We start from the raw sequence: 24,028 nt of genomic DNA, 5'->3' as shown, positions 1-24,028 counted from the left end.
TGGTGAATCTGGTCTTGGGACAGCAGATCCGGTCTGATCGGAAGAGGCAGACTCTGAGATGATAGGATGATTTCTGAGAACCAAGGACGTCTTGGCCATGCTGGGGCCACTAGGATCACTTCTGACCTGGTTCTCTGAATCTTTGACAGCAGCCTTGTCAGCAGCAGAACTGGAGGAAAGGCGTAGAGAAGGCCCAGCAGCCAATGACAGTTGAGAGTGTCGAGGTCTTCTGACCCCTCGGTCTGGAACCTCGAGAAGAATCTGGGAGTCTTGGCATTTATCAGGGAGGCAAACAAGTCTACTATTGGGAGACCGAATGTTGTCATGATCAGTTGAAACACCTCTGGGTGAAGACTCCATTCTCCGTGATTAATAATAATAATAATAATAATATGTTTTATTTATAGACCGCTATTCCGCGATGATCATAGCGGTGTACAGTAAAATCGTAATACAATACAAAATACAGTTAAAGGAGGGAGAAGTCTCGTCCTTCAGGCAGTCCAAGATGTTGCTGGTCTGCCTGATGGCTCCCTCTGAGGCCGAGATGACAGTTGAGGAGGGAGGGGCCTCTTCCTTCAGGCAGTCCCTGATGTTGCTGGGTCTGCCTGATGACTCCCTCTGAGGCCAAGATGACAGTTGAGGAGGGAGGGGCCTCTTCCTTCAGGCAGTCCCTGATGTTGCTGGGTCTGCCTGATGACTCCCTCTGAGGCCAAGATGACAGTTGAGGAGGGAGGGGCCTCTTCCTTCAGGCTGTCCCTGATGTTGCTGGGTCTGCCTGATGACTCCCTCTGAGGCCGAGGTGACAGTTGAGGAGGGAGGGGCCTCTTCCTTCAGGCTGTCCCTGATGTTGCTGGGTTGGTTCGACTTAGCCAATCTGCCTTGGAGTTTAGACAGTAGGTTGACCTGACCAGGTCGCTTATGCTTGTTGGACTCCCTGGCGTATCTGGCCCACTTGGCAGGGAGTGGTATGATTTTTTGGAGTCAGAGTGGGAAGCCTCGTCCTCCTTCTCTCTAGACTGGCTGGAGCTCAGGGCGATTCGCCAAGCCCTGCTGTCCTTCAAAGAGCTGGTTCTCCACAAGCCTGTCCTGATAAGGATGGACAACATCATTGCCAAGGCTCATGTCAATCATCAAGGGGGGACGAGATCCCGATCCCTCATGAGCAAGGCCCAGACCCTTCCTGCCTATTGGAGTGAGTGGGCGGAGCATAACCCAAACTATAGGATGTGGGGGTCTTATCTACTGGGAAAACGACATGTATAAAAAAGAGCAGGAAAATATTATGATCAATCTCTACATGAACACTTTTATCAGGCCAGTTGCAAATACGATTCATTTAAATTTCTAGTGATGCAAATATTTCTAAACAATTTCAGGATGTTTCAATATTGTTGGCAAAACATACATGTTATTGACTATATAAGCTTCATAATATTACCCCATGGGCTTTGAATGAAAAACAGGATTACGTCTGTTTTCCTTAAGGTGAAAGTATGAGTCATCTTTATGCTACCTTTTACTTTTCTTACAAGCATTCCTTTCCTATTGTCCTTTCCCCTGCTGTGACAGGTGGTTATCATCATCAGTTAAGTAGTATATTTATACAGCTCCTTGTTGCGGGTTGTTATGTTATTCCAAATGCTGTGAGCATGCTGTTATCTTGGTGTAGGCATCCTATCTGTACTTGACTGTACAGTATGTGTGTGTAGGCTATAACATTAAACTAATTAATGTTGTCAAACTCTCTCAGTCATAGAGTGTAACCTTCAGTAGGATTTACTTCTGTATTATTCATGTTTGTTGTAATGAAAACAGCTTTTCACACCTTTAGGCTTATTATTTTCATTTCAAGGTAGCTGAGGGAGTCATAAAGATGAAACAGAGCCAGTAAGTTCCCAGGGTGGTCTATTCTACTGACCCGACAGAAGCCAGGGCAGGATATCACAAAGTTGGCACATGGTATACTGCCCATCCATTTAGGCCATAGACTTACACCACTGCTGTTGATAAAGAAAAGGACTTTTGGTGAATTTCAGTATAATTATTTCACTACAATTACTTCAGAACACTGAGAATTAAAAACTAGGCTATGAACTTTTAATGATATATTTCTTGAAGAATTCATTAAATTCACTTAACCGATTTATCATAATGTTTTTCTGTTCTTTTTTACACCTGTAATTTCTACAGTGCATCCTCGCCTTACGCGGGGGATCCGTTCCGGATCCCTCCGCGTAAGGCGAATTCCACCTATGCTCGAGCCCCATTGGAAACAATGGGGCTCATGCGCGGGTGCGCGGGGGGCTCAACGGGCGCACGCGCCCATTCAATTGAATGGGACGCGCCGCCCCTTCCGCCCTGCGCGCGCACCATGGCTTGAGCGCGTACGTTCAAGTCCACGTATGGCGCGCCCGCATATGGCGCGGGCGCACTGTACTCTGTATGTTGTAAACCTATCTGCTATTGATCAGTAGTCTTCACATATTAAGATTTTTTTGGTGGTTCATAGTTGTGATCTTGGAAGCTAAGCAGGGTCAGCTCTCGTTAGTACTTGGAAGGGAAACCACCCAAAATACCACGTGTTATTGGCTATAATTCAGAGGAAGGAACTCCGTGACTGAGAAAACCCTATAAAATTCATTGGGTCATCATAAGTCAACAGGTGACTTGAAGACATATACACACATACCCCATCTACATTTGTTTTCAGTAACCCCAAAACATAGTTTTTTTATGACTGAGAAAAAGGAATTTCCATTAATATTACACCAACAAGGTATGAAATATTTAACTGAAAGCTGCATTCTGGAATTCATTTACAAACTTGCATAATGAACACTGTAAGCACTATGGATCTAACATCAAAAGATGCCACCATGCATGAGTCTTTCCACTGCAACAAAATAAACTAATGTTGTCAAACTCTCTCAGTCATAGAGTGTAAGTAAAGGTGGTTAACATAATCAATCCATGCCACCTAAAATTATATGGAAATGTTTTCGGCAGCTGAAAATTTGAACCTGCTTGATTTTGTGATGTGATTCACATACACACACTCACAAAGCATTTCAAAATATTCAAATGGATGTTTGATAAATGTATACAAATTTTCATGCAGAGAAAAAAAGCTACCAAGCTAACATGAACCCAAGTCCACTAGAAATACAAGAATATTGATAATCAAACTTGACGGACTTGCATGTCCCCTCAATTATGGCAGCTGCCCATTCTTAACTTTACAAAAGAAATACTCAGCTTGTGACCCCCAAGCCAAAATTGTAGTAGATATGGTAAAGACAGCAATCCTCAAATCTTTAGGGTCTCAATAAACCTTGATGTATTTGATATATTTTTACTGTTGAAATTTGCTGACTGCTGTACTCCTGTCTCGATCCGCAGGGAGAGGCGGGAAATAGAAATACAATTATTATTATTATTATTATTATTATGAGTCCTCTATCAAAATAAAGCATGAACATTTAGCACCTAATAGGCCACAAACATGGCTTGTGCGCTGAACTCTGCCTGGAGGATCATAAGTTGTGCAAGCCTCTTTTACAAAGCCAGAAGAATAATTATCAATAATGCTCCAAAAACTTTTGTGGTGAAGGCAATGTAGTGTTTCAGGACTTGGAAAGAGGATGAGTAAACAGTAGGCTGGAAGAAAAGAAAAGCAAGAGAACAACTGTTTACAGAAATACTATTACTAATTCATTCATGAACACCAGCATGCAAAACTCCGCTTTCTCTACAGTTTAAAACACAATGATGACCTATACTTTTGGTTTTTTTAGATTAATTTTAATTATTTGTAACAGAATTGAATTTGCAATAAAAAATAAAGAAACCAGAAGAATGGGGGGAGAGGAGAAAGAGAAAAAAATAAGAATGAAGGGAAAAGATATACAAGGAATACACCAGTAGGACTCTTAACACACACAGCCATCCTGATTGTAATGAAAATAAAAATAAATAGGAACAACAAAAATATTCGACCATTATAGATCCACTTAATTAGTAATTCCCAAATTGGGTAGTATGCCTGCCCTGGGGGCAGTAGAAACATCCAAGGGAGACAGTGAGAGTAAAGAGGGAAGCGGAAGATGGGGAGGAGAAATATATGACTAGAGATATGAGATTTCAAAAAACTACTTTTTAAAAAATGTATGAAATGTAGAGTAAACGTTTTGATGAATGGGGCAGTGGCAGCAAGAGAAGGCAGTAGGAGACAGGCTGGGGGGAGGCAGGTGGCACCAGAAGCTGGTGGACAGTAACAGGAAGAACAATCTTTGGCCTATACACTGATGGCCAGCACAAAATCCAAGTTGCTCTCTCCAGCTATATCTCTCTGTATCCCACAAATACTCCACCATTTCATTTCATATATGGGATCTTAGTTCTGAATATTTGCCAGCTGCCTAAATGAACAACCAGGAGCACTACTACCTTGTAGGCAGGAGCAGGTGAACCCATCTTCTGATGCCACTTGCCGCCTCCTAGCCTGCTTTCCCCCACATTCCCTTGCTGCCACTCCCACCACAGTCATCAAAAATTTCACTCTATCTTTTCATGCATTTTTTCAAAAAACAGGTTTTTGGAACCTCTTCATGTCTCTCTCCAGCTGCAGCTGTCTGCAGTGTTGTGTCTCTCTACAACCAGCAAATACCATACCATTTTATTTTACATAAGGGACCAGATTACTGTAGACACTGGCAGAGAGCCCTCCAGCCACCCACATCCACCTTTGAGACAGTGCCACTGCTCCTGGTTGTTTGTTTGCAAGGCAGAAGTGGGTGGCTGACAAATATCCCCAAACCCGAAACACTTCTGGTCCCAAGCATTTTGGATAAGGGAGATGCAACCTGTAGGATGTCCTATAATGAAAGTACTTATTCTAATGGTCAAACACAACTTGTGAACTGTTTTGGGGTATTGTTTTTTGCAATAACAAATACACTGCAGACAATCTTCTCTTGTAGTAACTACTTCTTTATGGGGAAACTATTTTTTCTTTTTCAATCATAAACACTTACATAATGCCAGATGTGCACCATATTCATACACACTCGACCCTCCACATTTGCGGCTTTGACTTTTGCAGCTTTGATTATTCAGATTTTATTAATATGTTCTCTCTAAGAATACCTAGGTCCTCCAATGCAACTCTATGATCAACTTCAACCAAAAGTCACACTGAAGGACCTAGAGATTCCTAGACAGAACACTCCTCTAGAGCAAATTCTATGGTCAACGTCTGGCAGATGTTGACCACTGAGTTGGACTGGAGGACCTAAAGATTCCTAGAGAAGTGCTTCTCTCAGGTAAAAACCATTGGTGTTATCATGCCTGGATTATTGCAACTCTTCACTTGGCAGCCAGGATAATCTTTTCTGCCTGCCGCTTTGATCATGTTATCCCCTTCTTGTTAACCCTCCATTGGCTCCCCATTCCTTTCAGAATCTGATATAAAATTCTTATCCTGACCTTTAAAGTCCTTCATGGCTTGGTTCCCTCTTATTTGTTAGCGCTCATCTCTCCTTACTGCCCTCCACACGCATTGAGATCTTATGACACTGGTCTCCTGACCTAGCCAAGGGGCTCCTCCTCACCTACTTGAATCTGCCCCTTCTCCTGTACTGCTTCTCATGCCTGGAATCTCCTCCCCACACACTTAAGAACTATTACTTCTTTGGCTAATTTTAAGGCTGAATTGAAGACACACTTGTTTAGGGAGGCATTCCAAATTACTGGTTGTTAGTCTGCTGCTTACTATTATTATTATTATTATTATTATTAACCTTTATTTATAAAGCGCTGTAAATTTACACAGCGCTGTACATACAATCTTTTTAATTGAACGGTTCCCTGCCCTCAGGCCTACAATCTAACAAGACACAACACAAAAGGAGAAGGGAGTGGGGGTGGGGAAGGAACCTCTCTAGTAGCATAATACATATAAAGTACATGGGAATACAGGAAATGATTCAATAAAACAGGCAACAAAAGAACATCAAATAGCAAGTGACAATTATGCAATGCCTGGGAACGCTTCCCTGAATAGGATGGTCTTCAACTCCGTTTTGAAGCTGGTTAAAGAAGTGATGGCTCTTGCTCGCGGGGGAAGAAGGTTCCAGGAGTGAGGGGCAGCAAGTGAAAAGGGGCGAATCCGAGATGGGGCAGAGGAAATCCTGGGCTGGGACAGCAGACCTTGACTACCAGAACAGAGGGCCCTGGTGGGAAGGTGAGGAGAAAGAACGTCTGATAAGTAAGGAGGGGCCAGTCCATGGAGGGCTTTAAACGTGGACAGCAGGAGCTTATACTGAATGCAGAAAGGGAGGGGGAGCCAGTGAAGGGATGCTAAGACAGGAGAGATATGGTCAGAGCGGTGGGCGGATGTGATAATGCGTGCAGCTGAATGATGGACAGAAATTAAAGGACGGAGGTGAGAAAGAGGAAGCCCAGCCAGGAGGATGTTACAATAATCAAGTCGTGAGACCACTAGGGCATGGACCAGAATCCTGGCAGTAGAGGCGGAGAGATATGGTCGGATTTTGGCAATGTTGTATAAAAAGAATCTACAAGCCTTGGCTGTGGTCTGGATCTGAGGGATACACGACAGAGAAGAGTCAAAGATAAAACCAAGACTGTGGACTTGCTGGACTGGTTGAATAGAAAAGTTGTCCACAGAGACAGAAAAGGAGTGTTGAAGGGTGGGCTTAGGAGGAAAGACAAGAAGCTCCGTCTTGGACATGTTGAGCTTCAAACGCCGATGGCGCATCCACTGCGAGACAGCTGTGAGACAAGACGAGACTTGCTGTTCAAGCCTTGGAGAAAGGTCAGGGGTGGAAAGATACAACTGGGTGTCATCGGCATACAGATGGTAGGAAAAACCAAAAGAGCTAATGAGTTTACCTAAGGACAGTGTGCAGAGAGAAAACAGAAGGGGACCCAGAACAGAGCCCTGGGGAACTCCGACAGATAAGGGAACAGAAGATGAAGTCTGACCACCTTCAACCACTGCAAAAGATCTGACAAATAAGATCTAAACCAGTCGAGAACAGAGTCTGAGAACCCAAGGTCAGAGAGTATATCAGCTAGAAGACAGTGATCAACGGTGTCAAAGGCTGCAGACAGATCAAGAAGGATGAGAACAGAGTAAAGGCCATCAGCCTTGGCCAGTAAAAGGTCATTGGAGATCTTAGTGAGAGCTGTCTCTGTAGAATGCCTTGGGCGGAAACCAGACTGAAAGGGATCGAGGATGGAGTTGGCTTCAAGAAACTCAAGACAGCAAGAATAAACAACCCGTTCCAAAACCTTAGAAAGAAAGGGAAGAAGAGAAATCAGACGATAGCTAGACAAAGAGGGGGGGTCAAGAGAAGGTTTTTCCAGAATTGGGGAAATGAGAGCATGTTTGAAGTCCGAAGGGAAGGAGCCTGTAGAGAGAGAGAGATTGAAGATATGGAGAAGAGAGGGCAGAAAAGAAGGAGCTATAGAGATTAGAAGACGAGTAGGAATTGGGTCAAGAGAACAAGTTGCAGGTTTGCAAGAGTTCAGAAGTGTAGAGAGTTCATCCAAAGAAGCAGGAGGAAACGCAGAAAATTTGTTAGGCGAGGGTGATAGAAGATTATGAGCAGAAGAAGAATCGGGAGGGACTATCTCAGAGCGAATAGTGGTAATCTTAGAGATGAAATAGTTAGCAAAGTCATTAGGAGAGAATGATTAAGAGACAGGAGGAAAGGGAGCTTTAAGCAAAGTGTTGAAGGTGGAGAACAAACGCTGTGGGCGCCTCTCATTGGTGGAGATCAATTACTTTGACTTTTTTGTATACTAGTTAGTATTATTTTTGAGATATTTTAATCATGTAATGTTGTTGTTTTAGATTGTACACCACGTGGCAGGTTTTTAATGTAAAGTAATGCAGTTAGGGAGGAAAAATGAAATGCACAGATATAGGATGGGTGACATCTGGCTGAACGAGATTATGTGTGAAAGGGATCTAGGAGTCCAAGTAGACCACAAGGTGAACATGAGTCAACAGTGCGATGTGGCAGATAACAAGGCCAATGCGATTTTAGGCTGCTTCAATAGAAGTATAGTGTCTAGATCAAGGGAAGTAATAGTACCACTCTATTCTGCTTTGGTCAGGCCCCACCTGGAATACTGTGTCCAGTTCTGGGCACCACAATTCAAAAAGGATGTTGAGAAACTGGAGTGTGTCCAAAGGAGGGCGACTAAAATGGTGAAGGGTCTGGAAACCATGCCCTATAATATAAGGAATGACTTAGGGAGTTTGGGATGTTTAGCCTGGAGAAGAGAAGGTTAAGACGTGATATGATAGCCCTGTTTAAATACTTGAAGGGATGCCATATTGAGGAGGGAGCTAGCTTGTTTCTGTGCTCCAGAGACTAGGACCCAGAGCAATGGATGCAAGCTACAGGAAAAGAGATTCCACCTCAGCATTAGGAGGAACTTCCTGACAGTAAGGGGCTGTTCGACAGTGGAACATACTCCTTCCTCCGAGTGTAGTGGAATCTCCTTCCTTAGAGGTTTTTAAACAGGGGCTGAATGGCATCTGTCAGGGATGCTTTGATGGAGATTTCCTGCATGGCAGGGGTTGTGGACTGGATGGCCCTTGCGGTCTCTTCCAACTCTATGATTCTATTCATTTTTAATTTTATTTGACCCTTACTATGTAAAGCTAAGTACAAACTTTACAGCGCTCTATAAATAAATGTAAATAATAATAATAATAATAAACATAGTGCTTTTGTTATTTGCAGTTTTCCCACATTCATGGGGGTCCTGTCCTGTTAAATTGTGGGTGTGCAAGAATCTTTGAGAACTGTTTTAGAAACACCAATTTTAGTCTAATTTTATTTTGTTACTGAAGATAGTAACTCTGAATCATAGAATCAGAGCTGAAAGAAACCTCAAGGACCAGCAAGTCTAACCCCCTGCCATGCTACCTCTCCTAATTTGGCGGCATCTAAAAATTTGATAAGCATGCCCTGTATTCCATCATCCAAGTCACTGATCAAGATGTTGAATAACACTGGGTCCTGGACAGATCCTGTGGCACCCCACTGGTCCCTTCCCTCCAGGATGAAGAGGGACTATTACTGAGTATTCTTTGGGTTTCGCTGGTTAACTAATTACACATGCACCTAACAGTAGCATTGTCTAGCCCACCTTTTACTAGCTTGTTTGCCAGAATATCACGGGGGACCTTATCGAAGGCCTACTGAAATCAAGACATGCTACATCCACAGCATTCCCTTCACCTACCTATCTGGTAATTTTATTTTTTTAAAAAAGATCAGTTTAGTCTGGCATTAATTATTTTTGAGAAACCCATGTTGACTTTTTGTGATTATGGCATTCCTTTCTAAATGCTTGCAGACTTTCTCTTTAATGATTGACTCTAGAATCTTGCATGGTAATGTACATCTTTAAAACAAATAAAATATCTCATTTAAAATAAAGCCTAATAAAAGAGCACGGGTAAAGACTGGGTCAATAGATAGTATAGAAGGGGTTGCAAAGTGGCTGTACTACAATGGAAGCTTTGGAATCTTTTTGCAAAGTAGTAATGTTTGCATCCGGATTGGATGAGCTACCTTCTCCCCACGCCCAGAGCTGCATTTCGCCAATTCATTAACACAAAGCACACACAGTTACAGGACTAAATATAAAATTACTATAAACATTACATCAAATAATGCAATAAGTGATTACGCTTGTTGAATCAATATGCATAAAACCCATAATCTTTCTTTTTCAGAGAACAAGATATGTCTTTACTAAGGAGATTACTACACTGCCCTTTCCCATCCTTCCGTCCCGACCTTGGCACGGGATGCAAACTTTAATGTGTGGATTGAATCCTTTACCCGATCCAGACTTCTCCCCCACCTTGCAAAGAATGTTCTTTCAAAAAGTGTGGGAGAAGTCTGGATCGGGTACAGGATGCCTCCTGCCTGGGCATGGAGGGGTGGGATAACATCAGTGTATTAAAATTTACATCCCGCACCTAGCTTGGGACAAAAGGACAGGAAAGTACAGTGCAATAACTGTAGTTTGCGATAACTGACGGTACATATTATCTAAAAATATGTCCACTGATAAAAATGTAGTGGAAATCAAGTACAGCGCGCCCGCGCCATACGCGGGCGCGCCATACACGGCCTTGAGCATACGCGCTCGAGCCGCGGGGCGCGCGTGAGGCGGAATGGGCGCGTGCGCCCGTTGCAACCCACGCGCTCCCGTGCCGCCACACACAAGCCCCATTGTTTCCAATGGGGCTTGAGCATAGGCGGAATTCGCCTTACGCGGCGGGATCCGGAACGGATTCCCCGCGTAAGGCGAGGACGGACTGTATAACAGCATTTACGGCAACCTGTAACTGCTAGTTAGACATCAATATGACAACAAAAGTTAAGTATTTCAGTTCAAGCCTATTTAGATCCAAACCTCAGGCCAATGGGAGCTGGACTTAAATTCATGCTTCAAGGTTTGTGAATGAGCTGAAAAATACTCAGAACATTTTCTATTAATGTTTGCCACCAATATTACCTCACAAGTCATTTGGGGCACATTACACAAGTTAGTTTTGAAGTGAGCCTTCACTGAGTTCTATTGAAATTACTTGTGTGTATACAATTGTAGGTGTTATTTTCCTGGCTTTTCACAACAAGAACTAAGATGCTAGTTTTGCTTGTGAAGAAAATCAAAGCGTTCTAATTCACAGTTCATCTCGCATCACACCCTGCGCAACTAGAAACATAGGACAGATTCAGAAGGTTTAAATTGCTCTCATCTAAAAACATCCCTGCCCCCCCCCCTCCTTGTTACCTACAAAGGAAATTTGGCCCCACACAGACAGGCCAAAATAAAGCTGCTTCAGGTCACTTTGGAGGTATGCTCTTTAAATGATGCATGCATCTTCAGAGTCTGGAAGCCATGCCAAAGCCACGATCCAGTCCTAAGGATTGGAGCGCAGCTTTGGTGCAGCTTCCAGACTCGTAGGATACATGCATCCTTTAAACAGCATACCTCCAAAGTGACCTGAAGCAGCTTTATTTTGGCAGTCTGTATGGGGCCTTTGTGTTCTATCTTCCTAGCAACAGTTCCCAGTAATAGGTGAAGCATCCCCGCTTTCTTCACATCCTGGAGGTGAATCCCTGAAGACTGTTTTGTTAGTATTGCACAGCAACCATCCCATCTCCAACAATACAACCTCTTCTCCCCTTTTCTTCTGAGGTGGGATTCCAACCCCCCCACCCCACCCCACCCCTGCAATGCAATGACTCTGTTGTTATAGATTATTGATTATAGATTATTAAAACCAGAATTTTAACCAGAAATCAGCAGGGAGACCAGGAGCTCGACTGGAAAGGAAACATTTTTATTCTTAGGTGCAGCTGTTCCCAGTAGGAAATCCATCCAAATTACTGGGACCACGGTTCTAAAATGAACCAAGTTTTTACAGGATGTTGAACAAAGAAAACTAGAAATCACCTTCCATTGGTTACCTTGAGTTAAACATTGACACCCCTGTATATTCATTGGATGTTCCAGTATTACACCTAAGATACGTGTCTATCCCTCACGGTGCCCATCATTCAAAGCGTGATCTACGTTTTGTTTCATTGTTCTCAAAATGTTTATGCAGTGCTTCCTTTTATTTGGGCCAGAAACTTAAAATCTGGAGCCATTCAGAGTTGTTGACATGACCTGGAATAACAACCTTTGCTCTTAATTCATTTCCAGCACTATTAACCTTCCGCTCCTGAGCACCTGGGTTTTAAGCATCCTTCCACAGCAGAGGGTCTGTGTACAACACTGAGCCCCAAACTCTGGCCTTCCAGGTGTTTTGGCCTTTGGGGGTCCCAGAATCCCTGACCACTGGTCAAGATGGCTGAGGCTTCTGGGAAATGTAGTCCAAAAATACCTGGAAGAACAGAGTTTGGGAATCAAAATACCATGGCTGCATCCACAGTGGGGAAATAACCCGGTTTGGCGCCGCTTTAACTGCCCTGGCTGAAGGCTATGGAATCCTGGGAGTTGAGAGCGGGAGCATCGGTTCAAAGAAAGGGTCGTCCATAGAACGTCCTCCTCCCTAGGCGTCTGGAGACACTCTTAGGGGCGCCTACAGCCCTTGAAGCTGAGCCTCTCTTAATTATCAACCTGGTTGAAGGCTAGGAACTTGTTCCTCTTCCCTGCCTCTCAGAGCATGATCCGCAGAGAAGACAAAGGTGCCTCCCTCGCTCGCTCGCTCGCTCTCTGCCCCGGTGACCCTTCTTCCCTCCAGCTCCCAAGCCCCGCCCCTCCGAGGAAGCCCCGCCCCCTCCCCTCCCCTCCCTCTCTCTCTCTCTCTCTCTCTCTCTCTCTCCCTCGCAGGCGCCCCATCCCCCGCCCGCAGCGCCACAAAGGGACTCAGGCGGGCGTGCCTGCGTCCCTTCTGCCCTTCCGCTCCCGGCCCCTGGGCGCTCACCTCGGTGGCGGCACCGCCGCACGGCTTCTTCCCCACTTGGCTCCCTTCCTTCCTTCCTTTCTCTTCCTGGCTCCTCTTCGGCTCCGGACAACAGAGCGCCAAACCCGGCGGCGGCCCAATGGCCACCGCTCTCATTGGAGAGAACCTGCCTTCGTCCGGATTGGACGAGCCGCCTTGTCCCCGCCCCCCGGGTCCTCATTCCGGCCAATGGGCGTCGTCGGGGGGCGTGGCCAGGGGTCCGAGGGGCGCCCCCACGCGTGGGGCGGGAAAGCCAGGAGGGGAAGGAAGTTCTTTGTTCTGGCGCCGCGGCGCTGAGGGGCGGAGGGGCTTCCTCTCGCGGCGGCGCCTTTTAAACGCCTTCCTCCTCATTGTCTCGCTGCTCCGGGAGAGGCTCCCTTGGGCCCCTCGGAGGGGGAGGGCCGCGCGGCTACGCTCACTTTCAAAGCGGGCGGCCGTTAACGGTCACCAACAGCTGCGTGCCGCCTTTGCGCGCGCGCGCGCGCCAGCAGCCAGAGGCGCCCGTTGCTTAACGCGGAGGAGCGCCGCTTCCTGGCCTCCAGCCCTGAGAAGGAGCTCCCCCCCAGCCCCCGCCCCCGCTGTAGGGTGGCCTCGCCATTCGCAGGGGCTCTGGGTGCCCCGGCGCTGCTAGGACCCACCTTGGCCGCCCCTCCTCACCATTTGTGATTATAGGAAGAGCAGCGCTGCTAACGATATATCGAATCAAAGCGCCAGACAAAGGAATACCTAGGCTGCATCTACACTGCAGAAATAATCCGGTTTGGCATCGCTTTCGCTTGTTGTCTGGCTGAAGCCTATGGAACTCTGGGAGTGGAGCGGAGCCTTCTGTGAAGAAGCCCATGGCCACCGAGGCTGGCGGAACCTCTTCTAGAAGGAGGCCACAGAGCCCCCAAAACCCACAAGGAACTATAGAGCTGACACTTGATGACTGCCCTCACATTGACCTCTGGAGATAGGTCTTGCAAACTCAGGGCCATAGCCTCCTTGATGGAGTATCTATCTATCTACCTGAAATCCAGCCTTGAGTCACGTCTTCTCATGATCTCTCCAGAATAGGACAGCCTCAGTTTTGTCATCTAGGCTTCTAGGAAGGGTTGAGGCTAGGACCCATTCCTTTCTCTTTTGGGCAGGGAGGTAGCCAGGATTTTAGGAAGGGGGGTCCAGACTAAGTGCCACCATTATAATGGGGCTTGGGCGCGGCGCAGCAGCATGCACCATTCATTTTTCTAATGGAAGAGGGGGTCTGGACCCCAAGAACCCCCCCCCCCTTGGCTACATCCCTGTTTTGGTCAGTCCAGGGTTTCCACAGGTCCAGTGGTGTCTCTGAGGCCGGTGTCATCCCTTGTGACAACTGAGCAAGCGCCCCCTTTGTCTGCCAGCTGAGACTCACCACTCAGGGGACATTGGGGTGATCCCACTGATCCCCAAATGCTCACTCAGCATTTCCTAACATGATGGTCATCATAATCTTTCAGACATGCTGTCATGCTCCAGATAAAAGCCCTCGCCATATAAAATATTTCAAAACAAGTCTCCTACTTTTTAAAACTCTTCTAAAAACTTAAAACCATAACAAAGACTGCTTTGTATTTCATATATTCCATCCGCATCCGTTTTCTCAGCCTCCTGCCCTGACTGCTGGGGCCATGATGGCAGCCACATGCGCCAGTCTGCACCGCCACCTGCCAAGAAGGAGCTCCTTTGGCCGCTGCGTTTGGCTGCCTTAGCAGCACAACTCCAGCCCAATCTGAGGATGTGTATCATCTGAATGCAACGCCCCCAGATTGGCTTGAAGCTGTTGTTTTAGGCCCATCTGTTTTGGGCAATAGTCAGCTTGTCCATTTCCACTAAATCATATAATTTTAACAGCCAGTCTCATAAAGGGATGGTCAACTATTTCAATCTTTGTGAATAGATCATTCTAGCCGCACTTGAAATATATTCTTCCATGGATCTTCTCTAAATGATCGTCTAAAATTCCTAATAAGAATAATTCAGGATCCAACTGAAGTTTAATTTTCAAAACGTCTTCCATCAAATTATGGATTTGGGTCACTAGTCCACCACTTGAAAAGTTCCTTCTTCTTTTATGACATTTCCAACACAAATTCAAGGAATCTTTATATATCTTAGGCCCAAAACACACTTCAGAAATAATCCAGTTTGAGACCGCTTTAACTGTCGGCTCAGTGCTAGAAAATTCTGAGAACTAGTTTTGTGAGACATTTAGCTTTCTCTGTTAGAAAGTCATAATAAACTACAATTCCCAGGATTCCCCAGCACTGAGCCAGGACAGTTAAAGCCATCTCAAACTGGATTATTGCTGCAGTATGTTCTGGACCTTAGAAATCTTTTCTGGGGGAAAATACCAATGGTACATCATTTTATTTAAAAATCATTTAAGACCATAACTCAAAGTAAATTTCAATCCTTTTTTCCAAATCTAAATGCATATTTTGATCTACATTTTGTGCCCATTTAATCTACCTGTTCCTCCTTGGTGTCCTTTTTCAGTAACATCTTATACATTTTAGATATCAGCTTATCGTTCGAACACAAACATTACCCAAACTGAGTTTGAATTCTCAAAGCCAGCTACCTCCATATCCACTTTAAATCTTTCTTTGTATTGTCTATTTAAAAATGGATTGATATTTATACCTTGTAATCCCAGTTCTTCTTCGGAGTTAAAGAAATCTGACCCTTGTCATATCTTAAAAGATCTTCATATTCCAACCATTTATCTTGTTATGAAAGTTCTCTCATAGACCAGGTTTTGTGTGGTGAGGCCCAACTTTTCTGAACCCAGCTTGAACATTTGCCATTTCTTGCTCCCTTATGTGGTAAAAGTCATTGCTGTAGAATTCTGAGAAACTTTGTGGCAGTCCTTGGTGTCTATTGAGCTTTTCCCAACTATGGACCATTCTTTTGAGTTTTATATTTGTTGACAGGTTTTAATTAGGATTTCAGTGGATTTTGCCCCTGTTGTGAGAAACAACTCTGTTGGCATGCCATCAGTACTTGGTGATTTATTCTCCCAAATGCTTTGAATGCAGCTTCCACTTCACTTTCTAAAATTGTGGGTTCATTTTAAAATGGTTAGTCCATGAATTAATTTCATCCTTTCAATTCTTTTATATATTTTTTTTTCAGTGTCTTTCTTCAATCATCTTTTTATGTTTTCTTGATCATGCAGTGTGTTCCCCTATTGACTAGTCCATCCCCACTCTTGGTTTAAATTTTCCTTTGATTTCTTAGATCATGTGGAAGAGCTCTCTTGCTCCACCTTCTTTGTTGTCATCTTCTTTTTCTCTGCATTGATTATTATGTTTCTTCTCTTTGTCCCTCTGCACACGTTGTTGAACAGTTGCATTCAAGATTCTGACAGTTTCTCTCTCCCATTGCTTCTTGATTAGCCATAACTGCTTGAAGAGTTTCAACTGTTATCCAGTGAGGTGTTTCTCTTTTTTGACTGCAGAAAATATCTTTTTACATTCTCCCCTCACAATGTCCATGACTTTAGTCCAGAGTTTTTCTTGCTCCTGGACAATTTTATTTATTTGTTTGTTTGTTTGTTTGTATCCCGCTCTTTTCCCAGGACTGAGACTCAGAGCGGCTTCACAATATTTAAAAAAAAATAGTACAATAAAATAAAAATTACATCGAAAAGACTTTTTAAACTGGTCCAACATTGAACATCCCAGCCTGTCCTTATAGTAAATCCCTAAATGAACAGGTAGGTCTTCACCTGCCGGCGGAAGGCCATCAAGGAGGGAGCCGTTCTGATCACCCTGGGCAGGGAGTCCTAGAGTCTAGGGGCAGCCACTGAGAAGGCCCTCTCACATGTCCCACCAACCGTGTTTGTGATGATGTTGGGACAAAGAGAAGGACTTCCCCAGAAGATCTTAAGAGTCCGGGCCGGTACATACCAGGAGAAATGTTCTGCCAAATAGTGTGGACCTGAGCCATGTAGGGCTTTGTAGGTAATAACCAGGACCTTGAATTGTGCCCGGAAACAAACTGGCAGCCAATGAAGCTGTTTCAACAGGGGAGTTGTATGGTTTCTGTAATCTGCCCCTGTTAATAACCTGGCAGCAGCTCTTTGAACCAGCCGAATTTTCCGAACACTTTTCAAAGGCAGCTCCATGTAGAGCCCATTACAGTAGTCCAAACGGGATGTAACCAAGGCATGTACTAACGTGGCCAAATCTGGCTTCTCAAGGAACGGGCGCAGCTGATGCACAAGTTTTAAATGTGCGAAAGCACTCCTGGTCACAGCAGTTTCATGTATATGTTAAACAGCATAGGGGACAACACAGAACCTTGAGGGACCCCACAGGTCAATGGCCAGGGGGATCGAACAGGAGTCCCCCAGTACCACCTTCTGAGTTTGCCCCTCCAGGAAGGAACGGAGCCACTAGAACAGTACCTCCAAGCCCCATCCCAGAGAGGCGGTCTAGAAGGATACCATGATCGATGTATCAGAAGCTGCTTAGAGGTCCAGGAGAACCAACAGGGACACATTCCCCCTGTCCAGTTCCCTGCATAGGTCATCCACCAAGGCAATCAAGGCTGTCTGTTTCATAGCCAGGTCTGAAACCAGATTGAAATGGATCTAGATAATCCATTTCATCCAGAAATCCCTGGAGTTGGGAAGCCATCACACGTTCCAAAACCTTACCCAGAAATGGTAGGTTAGACACTGGCTGATAGTTTTTCATTATTGTGGGATCCAAGGATGACTTTTTTTTAACAGGCCTCACAACAGCCTTCTTTAGTCAGGATGGAAATCTGCCTTGTAAGGAGGCATTGATTACCTCCTTTACCCATTCAGCCAGTCCTCCTCTGGCCTGTTAACAAGCCAAGAAGGACAAGGGTCCAAGATACATGTGGTGGCTTTTACCTCTCCAAGGATCCTGTACATCATCAGGCTGCACAAGTTGAAAAGTATCCATTAACACTGGACTGATAGGAGCCGAGGTTACATCCACTGACACTGTATCAACTGTAGCATCCAAGTCGGAGCGTATCTGAGTGACTTTATCTGCAAAATGCCGTGCAAATTCTTCACAGCGAGCCTCCGAGTGGTCTGTATCCTCTACCTGAAGGTGAGTGTGTAAAAGGCCCCTGACCACTCAGAACAGCTTTGCTGGCTGGCTCCTTGCACATGCAATGCTGGCAGCAAAAAATGATTTCTTTGCTGCCTGCATTGCCACAGAGTAGGTTTTCAAATAGGCTCTAGCCCATGTTCACTCACATTCACTCCGAGTCTTCCGCCAACGTCACTCTAGTTTCCGCCTCATTCGCTTCATCACCATCAACTCCCTGGAGAACCAGGGGGCTGGTTTGGCTCCATTCCGTGAGAGGGGACGCTCAAGAGCGATTGTGTCCACCGCCCTGGCCACTTCCCCATTCCAAAGGTTGGCCAGGGCTTTAACAGAATCGCCTGCCAAGGTGACAGGAAACTCCCCAAGAGCCCTCAGGGATCCATCTGGATCCATCAGCCTCCTGGGGTGGACCATCCTAATCGGTCCCCCACCCCTGCAGAGGTTGAGTCCCAGTGAATCTAAATCTGACCAGATAATGATCTGTCCATGACAATGGAACTGTGGAGAGTTCTTTTACACCAAGATCATCATCATCCCACCCAGTACAGAAAACAAGGTCCAGAGTGTGTCCAGCAGCATGAGTAGGCTCAGATACCACTTGGGAGAGACCCATGGTTGTCATGGAGGCCATGAAGTCCTGAGCCACTCCTGAAAGGGCAGTCTCAGCATGGATGTTGAAGTCCCCCAGTACTAATAGGCGTGGAGACTCCAACACCAACCCCGAGACCATCCCGCTTAGCTCAGGAAGGGAGAATGTTGTGCAGTGGCGTGGACGGTACACCAACAGAATCCCTATTCTGTTCTGGCCACCCGCCTTCAAATAAACACACTCAAAATCTGTAGATTGTGTGAGGGGGCATCTGGTCAGGGGTATGGAATCACGATAGACTACTGCTACTCCACCTCCCCGCCCCCCAGGCCTCGCCTGCTGCTGCACAGAGAAACCTGGTGGGCAGAGTTGAGAGAGATTAACTCCTCCAGTCTCATCCAACCAGGTTTTGGTTGGATCAGGTCCTGAATGGCAGCTGTTTTACCATTCACTGATCTGGCATTCAGCAACAGAAGCTTCAACCCAGGGAGACTGTTACCAAGGCTATTCATATTATTTGGATGGGGAGACAGCTTGGGGACCACAAGTACCCTGTTGAGCTCCACTCTTCCTTGGTGTTTTAATTGTCTCCTCCCTCCATATCTGCCTTGAATGACTCCAATGGGTTCTCCATGACTGTATATCCCCTTCTTTCTGAGGAAAATACATCCTTCCTATTAAATTGACAAGAATAGGGGGGAGGGTTGCCATAATTGTCTACTAAAACCAGGGACAAAATGTAGGACAAATTCTAGCCCAAACTGTAGGACAACTGCAGGACAAAACTCATCCCAAAATGTAGGACATTTATGTCCTCCATTTTTCTTAAATGTCCTACATTTTGGGCTGAGTTTTGTCCTGCAGTTGCCCTACAGTTTGGTCTAGATTTTGTTCCACATTTTGTCCCTGGTTTTAGTGGACAATTATGGCAACCCTATAATAAAGCTGGATGTCGTTTGGTGAGTCTCCTGAAGAAGTCCCAGCCTTATACCTCAGGCAGGCAAGGTAGCTGTGCTGGATGAAACAGTGCCTGCTGAGTCAAGGCCTAGTCCTGCAAGGGCTCAGTCCAGTGAGGGAAGTAGAGGTCCAGGCAGCGAGAACACAAGCCTCTTCCTCCCTGCAGCCTCCAGACAGAACTTGTGGGCCTCTGTCTTTTCCCAGATGTTGTCCCCTTCTCTCCCTCTGTTACCACAAGGGACTAGGGATCTAATATAGTAAGATGTTGCTGGACAGGGAGGCGTCTCTGGAGAGAAGTGGCCGTTGATTTCAGTCCCTCTTGGAGGAATACAATCTGAACCACGGCGCTCAGGGGAAGATGGTCTGGGGCTTGACTTTACAATTGCACCCAAAGCTCTCCCTCAAGGGAAGATGGTCCGGGGCTTGGCTATGAAGACTCTGCCTGGCTCCTCTGTAGCTGCTGGGAAGGACCGTTGGTACTGGGCCTGCCTCTCAAGGCTCCACCTCTGGCTCATTCTTTGTAGGGTTAATAATGCAAACCATTTTAATATTAATTTTATATTCTACGGGGATGTTCTTCAGGTTATCGTTTGACACAGTGGGGTAGATATTTTGTATATCGGGTGTATTTTAATATTGTAAGCGGGATAGAAATAAAAGTTTTATTATTTATTATTATTTATTTATTTAGCTTTACTCTAACTTTTGCTCTTAGTAGTTTATGGTCTGTGTCACAGTCTGTTCCTGCTGTTGTTTTTGCAGAGAAAATGGAGCTTCTCCATCTTTTCTTTCCAGTTATATGGTCTCTTCTAGTTGTTCCTGAGACCAGCCTGGCCGCCATTAGTACAGAACATGGCAGCCAGGCTGGTCTCAGGAAAAACTAGAAGAGACCATATAACACCGATCCTAAGATCGCTCCATTGGCTGCCCATTAGTTTCTGGGCACAGTACAAGGTGTTGATTATCACCTTTAAGGCCTAAATGGCTTGGGTCCAACTTATCTTTGGGACTGTCTCCATTCCATACAATCCACCCCACGCACTCAGGTCCTCTGGGAGGGATTTGTTGCAACCTATAAAAACTAGATTGTCTGAAATCGCCCAGGGGACCTTTTCGGCAGCCGCTCCCAGATTATGGAATGGCCTGCTGGATGAGATCCATCACATTACCACCTTGAACAGCTTTATAAAAGCTGTTAAGACAGATCTCTTCCGGCAGGCCTTTCCCGAATAGATAACCAACCACCAAAAATAGCTCAGTCTATTATTCCTTGACTTCTGCTATAACCATTGTGTGATTTATCTGTTATTTTAAAGTATGTTTTAATCTATTAATTGTTTAATTGTATTTTAGAGGGGCGGGTTGTTGGGATTGATTGTATTTTTAACATGTAAGCCGCCCCGGTTGTGTTGCACAGAGAGGTGGGGTACAAATAAATATTAATATTATTATTAATTATGTAGTCTTATCTGATTTCTGCATTGGCCATCAGGTGATGTCCATGTATACAAGTTTCATTTTGGACTGTTTACCATTTCCTCCTCCTTGCTGCTGCCCTCTTCCCACCTGGCAATTCCAACTCCTGCACTATCACTTTCAAGTTTGCACAGTGCCTCTGGCGCATACTCCATTTTAATGGAACTGGGGCCAGGATGGGAGAGGGGAATATGTGGACAGTGTTGCTGTTATTGATCCATTGTGTGTGCTGGTTGTGTGAAGAGCTCGTCCTCCACATGGGTCTGGAAGCTCCGACTGTAAGCTGGGTTTTGGCACAGCCCAAAAAACCCTCCACCAGTGTCACCCCCACATACACACTGCTGCTGGCCAGTAGTGATTTGGCACATTTACTCTGGCTTCTCAGCAAAAACCTGTCTGATATAGGAGATCCTACTAGCAGCACTACTACCAGCATCATAGCCTCTTGCCTTGCATCATAGAAACATACACTCCTACCACCATGGAAAGGTATTTAGATAAACTGAAGTATGGTAATTGATTCTAATGGAAGAGTATATGTGCTAGGCCAACTAAACTTTCACACAAGAAAGTACGTAGGATTGTGGTCCTAACTGTGTGTTTAGCCCTCTCATTTAAGAAAGGAAAGGAGGGAAAATGGAAAATAGGAGAACTTTTTCATAGAACAAAGTTAAAGTTGATCTAATGATTTTACAAAGATTACCCTGAAACCATCAACAAATCAGACATTTGTCTCCAGAAACTGAAGCATTTTGTGACGAATTTTTGCCACTGTGATGCCAAAGTATGATATTAAGATAATAATATATAAATATGAATGCCAAATAAACAGTTTATGCGCTTCACAGGTTAAGGTATGAAATAGCCTCAATAATAAGTCCATAGACACCTGCTTTATTATAAACCCAAGATCATAAAATAATGTATAAATATACTCACAATTTCCTTAATATCGAAGTATATACCACACACCTAAATAGACTCAACACAAGCTAAAATATGCAAAACAGTGTTTTACATCTGGCAGATGCTTACAAACAACTGCATACAAAAATATGTAACTGCACAGAATGTATACATGGGGCTGGGGGTTGTATAACCGGCTGTTGATAGGTAGTAATAAGCAAACATTCCACAGATACCTTGATAGTGACACATTTCCCACAGTTTCTTCAACAGATGCAGAACTGTAGAAAAGAGGAAATATAGCACTTGTATACTTAAGGCTGGTTGTTGATGGCCCCCACATGCAAGATTTGTACATCCAGCCTGCTACAATCCCATTGCACTTAGATGAGGATGAGAAGGGAGAGGGTAAACTGTTCAGTTGATAAGCACATTGGAGGCACAAATACACACACAGCATGTAAACCTAAACATTACCTTGCAGAATGTAATCATCTTGCCTCCCAAGCATGAGCAGGCTGTCTCAAATTCAATTGCGTTTTTTGTTAAAGGAGGAACAGTAGCAGGGAGTGCTGCTATGCTAAATACAGTACCTGTAGACTGTTAATCGAATGTTGTCTATGACACTAGGCTAAGGAGTATATCACATGGGGCTTTTTGCAGGTCAGATCTGGGGTTCAGCTATGCGAATTCACGTCGTAACGTGAATGTTTTATCACACCTGGGTCACTGGAGCCAGGATTCAGATGCAAGTGCAATCAGCGGATGATGGGATAGGTTGCAGGAGGTCACTGGAGCCAGGATTGGACTGAAGGAGCAGTCGGGATGATGGGATAGGTCGCAGGGGGTCACTAGAGCCAGGATTCGGATGCAGGGACAGGCAGGGGGTGATGGGATAGGTCGCAGGGGGTCACAAACCAGGATTGGACTGAAGGAGCAGTCAGAGGATGATGGGATAGGTCGCAGGGGGTCTCTGGAGCCAGGATGAGGATGCAGGGGCAGTCAGGGGATGGTGGGATAGGTCACAGGGGGTCACTGGAGCCAGGATCGGACTGAAGGAGCAGTCAGGGGATGATGGGATAGGTCGCAGGGGGTCACTGGGGCCAGGATTTGGATGCAGGAGCAGGCAGCGGATGATGGGATGGGTAGCAGGGTGGCAGAGAGGACAAGATGGCATGAAGGAGGAGGAGGGGGATGAAGGAGCAGGACATAGGGGCCAAGGGAGGGGGCGACATCAGAGTGATCTTCCACACCAGACCAATTCAAAGTGAAATTGAAGTGAGTTTGAAAGCGAATTCTGTGAATTCGTTTTTTTTTCCGATTTTACCAAAATGAGGAGTCACTTTGGAATCACTGCAGAAGCGCCATGGAAAGAGCGCCCATAGAAAGGAAGCTCATCTGATAACACATTCATGTTATGACGTGAATTCACATTCTGGAGCTGCAGTCACACCGGATCTGAGCTCCAAAAATCCCCAAAAACCTCAGTGTGATAAACACCTAAGTGGCAAAAAAAAAGTATGTTATTCTGTCACAGCAAAAGCAACAAAGAATCTAGAGACATCTTAAAAGATTTGTTTGGCATGAGCTTCCATAGGCTTAAGCATATTTTATCAATGCATGCATCAAACAAGTATGTCTATGTTCTTTCAAGTCGCCTGGCAAGTTCTAGCAATCCCATGAACTTCATGGGATTTTTTTTTTAATGCAAGGAATACTCAGGTCTTTTGTCTGTTCCTTCCTCTGAAATACAGTCTACAGTCCTGGTATTTGTTGGCAGTCTCCTGTCCAAGTACTAACTTTTAGGGAAGAGAGATGCAGCCACAGGTTATAATTAACAGAGGTCTCTTGACAAATAGACACTGCAAGGCATATGCATATATTAGCAAATGAACACACAGTGATCAGCAGTCTGTCCAAAGTTAATATAAGGGATTATCTGTAAAATTATCTCTTTTAGGTATGGGATTAGAACTATAAAAAATATGGACTTTGAAAATAGCCTAAACAATATTCACTAAAGAAGCAGAAGTTGTGGGGTAATATAAACATCCCAACAGAGATGAGCTGATTAGTGAGATAAAGCTGCCTTCTGTGTTTACACCACTTAAGACAGAGTTGATCCTCTTGAAGAATTCTTGTTCAGTTGTTCCCCATCAGACTCTCTGTCTTTGATGTTCTTTTGCTCAAGGATGGCCTTGAGGTCAGGAATGGAGTATATTGGGAGACTGTGATGCTACTCCATTGGGCTTTGAACATTTTTTGTTGTTAGATTTGTAGTCCATGTATTCTTTAGCACAAAAACTAGTCTGTTTATCTTATTAAAATGTAGTTGGGGCATTGTTGCTTAAAATGGTGATATGTTATATATTCTCTGTATAAACCCATTTGAATACAATGGAGTTAGCAGTAGTTCAGCACTTTGAGTATTAGACATTCTTAATATTCTGTTCAGTTGCCAATTGCTAACTGTTAATA

At 44.9% G+C, this 24,028-nt stretch overlaps 1 protein-coding gene across 4 annotated transcripts in view; it reads right to left on the bottom strand.

Annotated features, from left to right (window-relative positions):
• LOC149309467 (histone-lysine N-methyltransferase EZH2) overlaps nucleotides 1-12,832 on the bottom strand; it is a 204,488-nt gene extending 191,656 nt beyond the window's left edge. For 3 of the 4 annotated variants that reach the window (XM_089532509.1, XM_089532507.1, XM_089532508.1), the window contains exon 1: nucleotides 12,497-12,832. In XM_089532509.1, coding sequence (XP_089388635.1) covers nucleotides 12,497-12,695 — 199 coding nt within the window. In that variant the 5' untranslated portion in view covers nucleotides 12,696-12,832. The remainder of the gene's footprint in view (nucleotides 1-12,496) is intronic. The other variant, XM_089532513.1, reaches the window with a different exon arrangement.
• Nucleotides 12,833-24,028: the final 11,196 nt, after the last annotated feature.

This window comes from Sceloporus occidentalis, unplaced genomic scaffold (genome assembly GCF_023333645.1).
Source record: "Sceloporus occidentalis isolate IW3139 unplaced genomic scaffold, rSceOcc1.0.p SCAF_7, whole genome shotgun sequence".
In the NCBI taxonomy this organism is placed as follows: domain Eukaryota; kingdom Metazoa; phylum Chordata; class Lepidosauria; order Squamata; family Phrynosomatidae; genus Sceloporus; species Sceloporus occidentalis.
Note: the sequence above shows the minus strand (reverse complement) of the source record. Positions and strands in the feature narration are given on the sequence as shown.